We start from the raw sequence: 13,372 nt of genomic DNA on the forward strand, positions 1-13,372 counted from the left end.
TTGGCCTTAACAAATTGTAAATGGTATAAGAAAGGGCCAATAAACCCAGAGGCAGACTGATAGAAATCTAAACTGAAGAACATAGGGAAACTTTTAAAAAATTTAAAATAAACACACCTCAGTGATCTGTGAGACAATATCAAGAGGGCTAATATGTGCGTAAACAAAGTCATAAAGAGGAGAGATGAAACAGAAAAATCGACAAAGAAACAATGATCAAAAATTTCTCCACTTTGGTGAAAACCATTTATGTACATATTCATATGCTCAGCAAAACCAAATCATGATAAATATAAACACATGCACACATACCCTTAAGCATATCATAACAAAACTGCTCAAAACCAAAAATGAGAAAATCTTGAAAGCCACAGGGGGAATAAAAAACATTATAAATAGAAAGCAGCACTATGAGTTTTGGTGACTTCTTATCAGAAATAAGAGGTCAGAAGAGAATGAAAGAGCATCTTTAAAGTGGCGAGCAAAGTACTGCCAATTCAGAATTATATACCCAGCAAAAATATCTTTCAAAAACAGACAAAACAAAAACATTTTCCAATAACCAAAAGCTGAGAGAATCTGTCACCAACAGACCTGCATTATGAGACATGCTGAAGAAAATTCTTCAGGGTGAAGGGAAATTACAGAGATGGAAACTTAAACCTAAGGTTGTAATGATGAGCACCAAAAAGGTAAAATATATGGGTAAATATAAAATGCTATATATTTATTTTTTCTTATTTTAATTTAGTTTATTTATTTTTTTAATGTTTATTTTTGAGAGAAAGAGACAGAGTGTGAGTGGAAGAGGGGCAGAGAGAGGGAGACACAGAATTCAAAATAGGCTCCAGGCTTCAAGCTGTCAGCACAAAGCCCGACATGGGGCTTGAGCCCACAGATTGTGAGATCATGACCTGAGCTGAAGTCAGCCGTTTAACTAACTGAGCCACCCAGGTGCCCCTATTTTAATTTAGTTTAAAGGCAACTGACTGCTTACAGCAAAAAATTATATTGCTATCACTATACTATATAGCAATTATATACACACATATATATGGGGTTTATAATGCACAGAGAGATAAAATATATGACAAGCATAATGTAAAAGATGGAAGGAGAAAATGGCATATACTGTTGTAGGGTACTTACATTTGACATAAAATGATAGAGTATTAACTCTAAATAGACTAAGATAGATTAATAATGCCTATTGTAATGCCTAGAACAACCAAAAGAAATTAAAAACTATTTCTAATCATATTAATGATGATGTTAAATGCAGATGGACTTAACTCTCAAATTAAAAGGCAGAGACTTTGGGTGCCTGGGTGGCTCAGTTGATTGAGTGTCTTGACTTTGGCTCAGGTCATGATCTTGCAGTTTGTGAGTTCAAGTCCCACACTGGGCTCTGGTGCTGACAGCTCAGAGCCTGGAGCTTGCTTTGGATTCTGTGTCTCCCTCTCTCTCCACCCCACCTCTGCTTGTGCTCTGTCTCTCTCTGTCTTTCAAAACTGAATAAACATAAAAAAAATTTTTTTTAAGGCAGAGATTGTCAGATTAGATATAAAAATCAAGGTTCAACTATATCTGCTTTACAAGGCACTCACTTTAAATATATTTAAAGGTTAAAAGTAAAATAGATTACAAACACTAAGCATAAGAAAGCCAGTGTGGGCTATATTAATAACAAAGTAAGCCTCAAGACAAGGAGTATTATTAGAGACAAAAAGCTACATTTCATAATGGTGAAAGCATTAATTCCTCAGGAAACCATAACAAACATAAATATGTAAGCACCTAATACTAATACTTCAATATGTATAAAGCAAAAATACTCAGAGAATTGCAGTGAGGGAGAAATGACAACTACACAATCACAATTGAAGATTTTAATACCCTTCTCTCATTATAGAATATACTGAATGTATATACGTATAGATATAACATACACACATCATATACATAAAATTATATATACAATATATAACAGAACTAGACAAAAATTAAGAATACAGAAATGTCAACACATTTCAAAAGATTAAAATGTCATATAGAGTACATTCTTGGATCACAGCAGAATAACTTAGATATCAGTAACAATAAAATAGGAAAGTGCCCACTACTTGGACATCCAACAGCACACTTCTAAATAACCCATGAACAAAGGAAAAAATCGCAAGGAAATTAGAAAATATTTTGGACTGAATGAAAATGAAAACACAACCTATCAAAACTTGTGGGATGCAGCTAAGGCAGGCCTTAGAGGGAAATTTATAGCTTTAAATGGTAATAATAAAAAATAAGAAAGGTTTTAAGGCAATGATCTGAATTTCTACTTTAAGAAGCTATAAAAAAGAAGAGCAGTGTAAATTCAGAGTAAATTTAAAAAAAAAACAAAGAAAGAAAAGAAAAACAGAAATTGGGGGAAAAAACCCACAAAAACCAAAAGAATCAACAATTCCAAAAGTTGGTTCTTTGGAAAGATTATTAAAATTGAAAATCCCTTAGGCAAATTTTATCAAAAGAAAGATAACCCCCACCACAAATTACCAATATCAAGAATGAGAGTTGGATTATTGCTAAAGATCCTACAGATTTTAAACGGATAATGAAATTATGGGAGGTGCTCAGAGCCATCCCAGTAAAGATGCTTCTGAACATCCTGCTTACCAGTATATCAGGAATGCAAAAACCATGCTAGGCAAATAACCTGCACCAAGATCAGGACTGAAATACACTACTTGGGTGATTTAGCTTGACAAGACTGATTACCAGATGTAATGAATGCAGTCTGGCAAGATGGCTTCTCCTAAAAGCATGTCAAAAAATGCATAGATGATGGCACAAATCCTTAAAGGTATGGAGATTACAGAATATGAGTTAAAAGTTATAAATCAGATGTTGGGAGTTTGCATTCTTTTTTGTTTCAATGTTTTATTTATTTTTGAGAGAGAGAGAGAGAGCAGGGCAGGGGCAGAGAGAGAGAGGGAGATGTAGAATCCAAAGCAGGCTTCAGGCTCCAAGCTGAGCTGTCAGCACAGAGCCTGACATGGGGCTCAAACTCACAAACTGTAAGACAATGACCTGAGCCAAAGTCAGACACTTAACTGACTGAGCCACCCGGCACCCCTGGAGTTTGCATTCTGAGATGTGACCACAATTCTAGATGATGCAAAAATTTGTTTAAGCTATGTTAATAAAGGTACAGTTGATGCAAATGTGAGTAGCAATCGAGTGTCATGCTGACCATTTTTTTTTCTTATAAGCATTATTTTTTTACCGTTCACAGTCAGATATACATCTGAAATAGATTTTGTGTATGGTGTGAAGTAAGAGTCAGCATTCTTTTTTCCATGAATAGCCAAATCACCCAGGACCATTTATTGAAAATCCTTCTCCCCATCAATTTCTCTACTGCATTATACTGGAATCTTTGCCATAAATCAGGTGACTGTGTATCTGTGGGCCTTCTTCTGTATTCTGTCTGTACTATATTCCATTGATTTAGACAAATCAAATTTGATACAAATATTTGTACCCAAATCACATTGTCTAATCAGTATCACTTCATAATAGATACTGGTATCTGTTAACTTAAATCCTCCAGCTTTGTTCATTTTCAGGAATTGCTTTGGCCTTTCTTTTCTTCTTCTTCTCCTTTTTTTTGGTTTTGGCTTTCTTTGCTCTTTACATGTCTGTCTTAATTTTAGAACTGGTTTGCCAATTTTTACATGCACAAATAAATCTGCAATTTTGACAAGGATTACTTTGAATATGTAGAATAATATGAAAGGAATATAGTGTCAATATTGAATCTTCTAATTCCTGGATATGGTATATTCCTTTATATACTTCAGTCTCATTAATTTTTCTCAACAATGCTTTGTAATTTTCAGCAATTTTCTCACTTTTGTGAGATTTATTCCTAAGTGTTTGATATGGTTTAATGACACTACAAATGATAATGTGTAAAATATGATTAATTCTTATATTTTGATCTTGTACCAGTCTTGTTAAATTCACTTTTAAATTTTAGCAGTTTGTCTATAAAGTCTTTTATGATAATTTTATTTCTATCCCCATGCCATTTATTTCCTTTTCTTACCTTTTTGTGCAGGATAGTACAACTCCAGCAAAACTTTGAATAAAAGTGGTTGTGGTGGACATTTGTGTCTAGTTCCCAATCACAGGGGAAAATATTTTCAGATGTAAACATAAAGTATGATATATACTATAGGTTTTTTAATATATATGTATATTAAAATATACATATATATTTAAAAGCCAGAGTAAAGAAGTGCCTTTAAATTCCTAATTTTCTAAGATGAAACAATAAATAAATAGGCATTAAACATTCTAAATTATTTTCATCTGTTGTGATGATTGTATTATTTTCTCCTGTTTTCAGTTAATGTGGTCAAGTACGTTGATTGATTTTTGAATTAAAAAAACTATTCTTGCATTCCTGGAATAAACCCCAGATGGTCATGGTCTATTTTTCTTTTTCTATGTTACTGGACCTGCAAATATTCTGCTTAAAATTTCTGCATCTATGTTCATATTGGCATGGTATGTATTTTACCATGTTTTCTTTAGGCTTGCCTCAATCATATTTTAAAGATATCTCTTTTCAATGAGTTCTCAGGATACAAAATGAACATACAGTAGTGTACAAAATCAGTAATGTTTCTATACACTAACAATGAGTTACCTGAAAAAGAAATAAAGAAGACAATCCCATTTACAATAGCATCAAAAACAATAAAATACTTAGGAATAAATTTAAACAAGGAGGTGAAAGATTTCTACACTGAAAACTCTAAGATGTTGATAAAAGAAATTGAAGAAGACATAAATAAACAGAAAGATATCTTGTGTTCATGGACTAAATGAATTAATATTAATAAAATGTCCATACTACTTAAAGCCATCTGTGGATTCAGTGCACTCCTTATCAAGATTCTAACGGCATTTTTTTTTTAACAGAACTAGAAAAAGTAATCCTAAAATTTGTTTGGAATGACAAAAGACCCTGAATAGCCAAAGCAATCCCGAGAAAGAAGAACAAAGCTAGAGGAATCACACTTCTTGATTTCAAACTATATTACAAAGCTATAGTAATCCAAATAGTATGGTACTGGAATACAAAGAGATGCATAAACCAATAGAGCAGAATTGAGAGTCCAGAAATAAACCCATACATATACAGCCAACTAATATTGGACAAGGGAGCCAAGAACACTCAATGAAGGTGGTCTCTTCAATAAATTTGTCCTGGGAAAATAGGATATTCACATGCAAAAAAAATAAAACTAGATCCCTATCTTATACCACTCACAAAAATTAACTCAAGATGGATTAAAGATGGGGCACCTGGGTGGCTCAGTCAGTTAAGCATCTGACTTCGCCTCAGGTCATGATCTCACCATTTGTGAGTTTGAGCCCCGTGTCAGGCTCTGTACTGACAGCTCAGAGGCTGGAGCCTGCTTCAGATTCTGTGTCTCCCTCTCTCTCTGCCCTTGCCCCACTCGTACTCTCTCTCTCTCTCTCAAAAATAAACAAACATTAAAAAATTAAAAATGGATTAAAGACTTAAATATGAGACCTGAAACTATAACTCTCAGGAGAAAAGATAGGAAATAAGCTCCTTGATATGGGTTTTAGCAATGGTTTTTTGGATATGACTCCAAAATCTCAAGGAACAAAAGCAAAAATAAACAAATAGAACTAGGTCACGCTAAAAAGCTTCTGCATAACACAAGAAACAACAAAATGAAAAGGCAACCACAGAATGGGATAAAATATTTGCAAACAACACATCTGATAAGGGGTTAATATCCAAAATATATAAGGAACTTATACAACTCAATAGCAAAACAAAATATAACATATTCCAAGTAATCCAATTAAAAACTGAGCAGGGGCGCCTAGGTGGCTCAGTTGGTTGAGTGTCCAGCTCGATTTTGGCTCAGGTCATGATCCTAGGGTCATGGGATTGAGCCCTGTGTCAGGCTCCATATTGAGTGTGGAGCCTGCTGAAGATTCTCTCTCTCCCTCTCTCTCCCTCTCTCTCTCCCCCTCTGCCCCTCTCCCCTGCTTGCACTCTCTCTCAAATAAAAAAAAAAAAAAACCTGGGCAAAAGACCTGAATAGACATTTTTTCCAAAGAAGGTATTCAAATGGCCCATAGGTACATGAAAATGTGCTCAACATCACTAATCGTCAGGGACATGCATATCAAAACCACAGTGAACTATCATCTCATACCTGCTGGATAGCTATTCTCAAAAATGCAAGAGATAACAAATACTAAGTATTGATGAGGATGCAGAGGAACAGGATCCCTTGTATACTGTATGCTGGAATGCAAACTGATGAAGCCACTATGCAAAACAACATGGAGGTTCCTCAAAAATTAAAAATTGAATTACCATATAATATAGCAATACTACTTGTGGGTATATATTTGAAGGAAACCAAATCACTGTTATGAAAAGATATCTGTACCCTCATGTTCATTGCAGCTTTATTTACAGTAGCTAAGCCATGGAAACAATCTAAAGGTCCACTGACAGATGTTTGGATAAAGAAAATATATGGATACACAATGGAATATTATTCAGTCAAAAAAAGGAAAGAAATCCTGCCATTTGTGACAACATGGATGGACCTTAAGGGCATCATGCTAGGTGAAATAAATCAGACAGAGGAAGACAAATACCGTATGATCTCACTTACAGGTGGAATCTAAAAACACCAAACTCCTAGAAACAGACAGCAGATTGGAGGCTGCCAGAGGTGAAGAGGGTATGGAAGAAATGGATAATGGAAGTTAAAGGCACGAGCTTCCAGTTATAAGAAAAATAACTTCTGGGATGCAATGTCCAGCATGGGGATTATAGCTAACAACACTGTATTGTATATTCAAAAGTTGCTGGGATGGCAGATTTTTAAAATTCTCATCACAAAAAAATATGTACCTATGCGTGATGATGGGTATTAACTAAATTAATTGTGGAACTTCTTGAACCTCTGGGTAATGATCCACCAGTTTTGGAAAATCTTGGCCATTATCTTTTCAAAATTGCTTCTTCCCAAACTATTCCTCTCTTTCTGTGATTCCAAGTGACATATATATTATTCTTATGATTGCATTCCATGTATATCTTCATTTTGTGCATGTGTTTCATTTTTGATATTGTCAATTGATCCATTGCCAATCCATTAATTATCTGCTATATCCAATCGTTAACCCATCCAAGTTCTTAATTTCAGATATTTATTTTTCTTTTTTTAAGTTTATTTATTTATTTTGAGTGAGAGAGAGGGAGAGAAAGAGAGAGAGAAAACATGAGTTGAGGCACAGAGAGAGAGAGAATCCCTATGGAGTAAAGACAGCAACTATGTTTTACACATATACATCCCCCACCCCATGCCTAGCATGGTGCTGTATGGCATCATGGTTAACAGCATGGTCCTGAGATGGACATGTTCTCCTACTTACTGCGTGATGTCAGGTAGACCAATTTCCTTCTCTGAGCCACTCTCCCCCCATTGATTGGTAAGATGAGAATAAGAACAGTAAAACTTACCTTTAAAGGTTGTCATGAGGACTAAATGAGACAATGAGGTAATTCTGTAAATTTCCTCACAAGGACTCTTTGGGGGGGGGTACATTAAACTATGCTAGCATTTTTTAATCATCGTGATTATTATTTTTTCCCAAATGGAAACAAGTTTCTTTGTGATTTTAAAAACAATACATCATCATTGCAAAACTGCAGCAAAAAAGTACAACCATACTGTATTTAAACAAAATAATTCTTATATACAGTATGATAGCCTAATTTTTCACATAATCACTTCTGGTGGGCATTGTTTTCATTGACAGCAGAAACTAGCATGGTTAGAGGAGTCCTTCACCTTCCTGTTACCATGAGCTCCTTTTCAGTGGCCATAGGCCGAATCTGGGTATAGATGTCCATTGTGAACAGGGTGCTGGCACAGTTGAAAATAGAAGTCAGGGAGGACATGAGAGAGGCCCATAGTGCAGACAGCATCAAGCCTCGTATGCCTAGAAGAGAAGGGACATTTCCTAGACCTCCAGCTCTCTGGCCATGCCAGGAGATGCCTTAGGCCTCCTAAGGCACTTTTCTATATACTACATTTTCTCCTACAAAAAACATTCAAATTTTATTTGGAGTGGCATTCCATCTAAAATAGATTAAAGCATTACATTTGTCCTTGCTTTGTGATGAAACTTACTAGTTTCCTGCACTGTCTTTATATAATAATGAGAGTTAATATCTCTTGGGTGGTTATTTTGTGCCAGAATATTTCCTTGGGCATTAGCCTGTACCATCTTCCCTACAGCCCTGTGAGATGGACTCCACTGCTGCCTCACTTTTACAGATGAGAAGCCAGTGGCTCAGAGAAGGTTCAGACTGGAGGCAAGGGATGTGACTCCTTGTGTCCCAGTGTCCTCATCTCTAAAGTGGGCATAAAAGTACCTATCACACAGGGCTGTTGTTAAGATTAAGTTAAGCAGATGGGTTAACAGAGAGCAAGCACTCATAAAATGTGAGCTATTAACATAACAATCTAATATTTTCACCTGAAAGGCTATCCTACTGCAGGGACTTGACTCTGCAGAATGATTTCTACGTTATGATGGGAGAGCCTGAGGCTTAACTGGAGCCTGAGCTGGAGGCCCACTGCAGCAAGGTTCCCAGTGTATTCTGTAGGCTACTGGGCCAGGCAAAGACTGGTGTCCTTGCATCTACCTCCCTTCAGGTGCCCTGCAGTTGACCCTCACTTGAAGCCCTGGGTGCTTTAGGATGGGCTCAGCTGCGTAACCTGGATAACTTCCTTCCTGAACTGTGCAATGGTCAGTATTTCTCTCACTCAGATTCCATCTCTATTGGATTTTATGTAAATAGCTCAACTTTGATCTCTAGAGCTCTTACTGATCTTTAGAGCTAATATGGGATTTAAAAAATGTTTGGCCATCTCCATGGGATTTGAGGAAGTAGTTGAGATGAACACACAGACTCACTGTTAATTTGCAGTGAAAGCCATCTCACTGTTGGTGAACTGTCCATCTCCCTGATCACCCAGTGGACATAAGCTCTTTGAGATCAGGGCTAGGTATTGCTCATCTCTGCCTTCTCATTGCTTAGGACGATGCCTGGCACAGAGTGGAGCCCTCCAGCGGAATGAGTGAGTAAAAGCTTGAGTTAAGCAGGGGAAGTGAATAATGCAAATCGTGGGCATGAGCTAGCTGTGCCTCTGAGAGTATATACCTTGTGTGAGCGTGTGAGAGATGATGGAGAAGGAGGCCCGGCTCCTTCCCTCAGGGCAAGCAAAGCTCCATTTACATCACTAATGTCCCCCCTACTTCACAGCCAACATTTCCACCCAGAAAGATGGGCTGCCTGGTAGATAAGCCACCCCCAGCTTTCACACTGCTAACTATCCACTTAAAGCCTGAGGGCACAGGTTCCAATGGGGACACAGATGATGTGGTTTCCATGGCAGGGCCCATCTCTTACCTTCGGGAAGCAGCTCTACCACCAGCACCGGGTAGGCAATAGAGCTGCAACCAGTTCTGGTGCCACAGAACCTCTCACATACTGAAGGTACAACACATGCCACTTTATCTGCAAGGGGAGGTAACAGTCAGGTCACACCAACATGTTGGCCTTAGAGCTCTAGAATCTGAGTTGAAGGAAAGGGAAGCAAATTAGGAATCCTATGTGGATGTCAGATTGGTCTACTGGTGACAGCTCCAATTCATGATCCTTCTCAGGAGGATCACTCCTCAGGAGCTTGGGGTAGAGGCAAGGGCTAGGAATTAGGCTCCTAGGAGCCAGATCAATCAGGGCTTCTACCAATTCACTGCTTGACCCCACGCATGTCATATGGCCTCGACATGCCTTTCAGTGACCACTGCTAGGTGACAGATTATTCATCCACATACTAATGCGTGAACAACTCATAACCTTATTTGCTTAGTCCTCACAGGAGTGTTATTTCAGAGTATTTGGGAAGGAATTTTGGACAAAGGGAAGGAAAGGGAGTGAATGTGATATGTTGTTTAAGAGCTTAAATTAGGAATATAAAGTTATAATCTGATATAAAGTTACCCAAAACAACAAATCAACTTTTATGACAAAGAAGCAGGATATTGCCCCAGTTTATGGGGCAAGCTATTTACTGGGGACAGCTATCGAGCCTAAGCACTGGTTACCAAACATCTTGAGGAAGACTAATACTAAAGCTTGATTAGAAACTCAAGGGGGCAGCTGCATCCATTTACATCTTCCCACTCTCCCTGCCTCCTGCTTCGGGTAACAGAACCTCTGTGACACTTGGGGTGGTATAGGAAGGGCCCAGGAGCCAGGCCTGGCCATTCTGGAAGTTCCTTCCCCTTGGCTACAAGACTGGTCCCTATCACTAAGTGAGTTCACTAAGACTCCTCTAGGATTTTTGCTGGAACTATAGGGAAAAGAAACACTTGGTGGGTATTGTTGAGCTGGTGGGATAGAGGTCTGCTGCAGCTGGTGACCACTTTGCCAACAGAAGGCCCGAGGATGACACTAGCTCTGAAGAAAGAGGAGCTAAAAAGGTGCATGTCATGTTCAACCAAGGGCCCCAAATAATACAGTGTCCTAAACAGAAAAACAGATTTCAAGAACCACACCTTGGCAGTTGGCAGTGTCTGGCCCCCAGCTCTGGCCAGGGGAGAGACCCAGAATCTAGGGCCAAGAGCACTTGGGTTATTGGAAAAGCATATTCTTCCAGGAACATGGACAGGTGCCAAGCTTCCATGATAAGTGGCTTTCTGGCTTTATACACCTGGCATGTGCAAATGGATATGTGAATCTGGCCATTTCTGAGGACTAGGAACAGGTGGTTCCTGGCTCTTCTCACCCCAAGGGCTCTCCACCAGTGCATCCCATCAACTCTGTTCACCCCTTGGTCAGAAGGCTGGAGAGAGTTGGGGTTCTCGAAACCCACTCCAGCTAGAAGGAGAGGCCATTCCCCGCTCTTTTTCCCTCTCCCTAAGTAGTTTCTTCTCTAGAGTCCAAGATATATGTGACTCTTCCCAGTCTTCTTTAGTGAGCAGGGTGGTCTCTGCTGTGGAGTGGGTTAGGGAGGCAGGTCCACAAAGCCCAGGACATTCTGGAGTCCTAAAGAGCACAGCAGCATATTTCTTAACCAATGAGGAGGCATGAGACCCCCAAATGCCACCTGACAGTCAAAGACCAAATCTGGGAATGCTGAAACAAGGCCTTTCTCTCTGTTAAAACTGGAAGGGAATTAGGATTAAAAAGAGGCATGCCTCGGGGCAGAACGAAGGATGAATTAGGCTTAGAGATGTCTCCTGCACCTGTTACTTAGCAATAAAAAGTGTTTTACATTCTGTTTGGCCTTGTCAAAGATCAGCAGCAGAAGATTCCCATGGAAGCCATCTGCTTTGCGATAGTGGCTGCACCTATCAGAGAAAGTGCTCCATGAAGGTTTAATGAATAAACAAACCTGGTACCTTGAGAGACAGTACGGCTAGTAAGACAAGGTTGAAATGGGAATAAGACAGCGGCAGAATTATGATAGCTCATTAAGGGAAACAGAGATGCTTTAATGGCATTTAGTAGAAAGAACGTGGGCCTGAGTCAGACCCACTTTGGGGGTTTGCATAAAGCTCCCCCTCTGACAAGCCTTCCTCAAGGTCTAAGTGAGCAGTGATAGCATCTTTCAGATCCCCAGCACAGCACCTGGCACAAAGGCGTGCATGCCATGATGATGCATCAGTGCAAGGGGAGTAAGTAAGCCTTCCTGCAGATTGTGCCTCCAAGCCCTGGCAGAGACTGGGCTCTGGCTGCATGGAGCATTGGTCAGCTCTTCCCTGCCTGAACTCTTCGCACGGAATTTCTCTCTTGCCACCTACATCCATGGTCTCTGCCAGACTTCTGTTCGGCAGCATCCCTAATCCGAACCCCTTAGCTCCCTAGAAAGGAATCTGGGGCATCTCAACACCTCCCAATACTGTGGGAGGCCTGATGACCCTAAACGTCCTCTAGATCTCTAAGAAAACAGAAGATCAGTGTGAACACATCAGAATTAAGAATTTACCCGGGAACAAGATGCGGCTGATCATTCCCGGCATCACTATGCTAAACATGGGCAGCAGCTTCAGGTACCCACAAAGGACGCAGCCGCCTCTCACATGAGACATGTTCTTCCCTGCCAGGCATCGCTGGACAAAAATCTGCCAAGGAAACACAGATGGGTGAGGTGGGGGGTGGAGCTATCAGTGAATCAAGTGTGGGCTACCACGGCACAGACAGGATAACTGTGACCTGCTGCAGCAGCAGGATGTGCCCTCTGGTGGGTTCTTGCTAAGCTGCTCACCCCAATCGTCCAGGCATCTTCAGGGCAGGCAGGGCCAGAGGAGATGCACGTGACCAATAGCATGTTTTGCTCAGTGCACAGTTGCCTGAAGGGACAGGAATGGTGTGCGTGACCTTGGCCTCATTGTTAGCACTGCAAACCAATTACAGAGGCACAGTGCTTATGAACTGTCCCCTGGCAAGGACGAGACTCCCTCCTAGAGGGCACAGACTGTCCCTGTGGGGCCAGAAGGAAGAGGGCCCTTGTGACATCAATCAAAGCAAAGGGTCCCCGGCACCAAATGAATTTTCAGAACTGGGACTAACTTTGTTCATCTAAATTGAAATGAACCAGTATAGATCTTTAAAATGCAAAATCTCCTAGGAGATGTCTCACGACCCATTTCATAGTGCTCCTGCCATGAGAAGCAGTGTGCACTCAGGCCAAACAGAATGCTACAGCTGGCAGGTGGAGAAGCACTTAAGAAAGCACATAAAGACATGGTCCGGTGCATCACAACAATGCAGTATTATGTATGTACTCAAAGTTCGTTTCTGAAAAACATTTAGATAGTGTGAAAAATGCTCACAGTGTGATGGTAACTAAAAGGCATACAGGATCCAACAGCAGGCTGTACACCGTGGCTCTGTACTGAGAAAAAAAGTGCACAGGAATAAAGTGACATGGTTAGAGTGGTTAATCCTGGCATGGTAAAATTAGCAGGCAGGATGGTCATCTTTATGTTTTGTTTATTGTCCAAATGCATCATTTTAATAATAGGAGGAAGAGTCCCAAAGTGGTGCTCCTCATGCAACAGGTACTGTTTCTCAGGAGGTCCACTGGTATCCTGTTGCTGGCCTCTCAGTGAACGCAGGCTTCCACTTGAGTGGGTGTGGGTGGGCAGCCAGGCTGCATTTCCTGGTCTTTACTTAGCCCAGTGCACAGAAGAGCCAGTCTCTCAAGAGAGGGGATGAAGGAGG

At 39.9% G+C, this 13,372-nt stretch overlaps 1 protein-coding gene across 6 annotated transcripts in view; it reads right to left on the minus strand.

Annotated features, from left to right (window-relative positions):
* Nucleotides 1-13,372, minus strand: part of LOC102956227 (sodium/glucose cotransporter 1-like) — a 57,246-nt gene that overhangs the window by 10,460 nt on the left and 33,414 nt on the right. For all 6 annotated transcript variants that reach the window (XM_042962436.1, XM_042962433.1, XM_042962435.1 and 3 more), the window contains 3 exons: nucleotides 12,135-12,270; nucleotides 9,551-9,658; nucleotides 7,923-8,073 (listed from right to left, as the gene is read on the minus strand). In XM_042962436.1, the coding sequence (XP_042818370.1) occupies nucleotides 7,923-8,073; nucleotides 9,551-9,658; nucleotides 12,135-12,270 (395 nt within the window). The remainder of the gene's footprint in view (nucleotides 1-7,922; nucleotides 8,074-9,550; nucleotides 9,659-12,134; nucleotides 12,271-13,372) is intronic.

This window comes from Panthera tigris, chromosome D3 (assembly GCF_018350195.1).
Source record: "Panthera tigris isolate Pti1 chromosome D3, P.tigris_Pti1_mat1.1, whole genome shotgun sequence".
In the NCBI taxonomy this organism is placed as follows: Eukaryota; Metazoa; Chordata; class Mammalia; order Carnivora; family Felidae; genus Panthera; species Panthera tigris.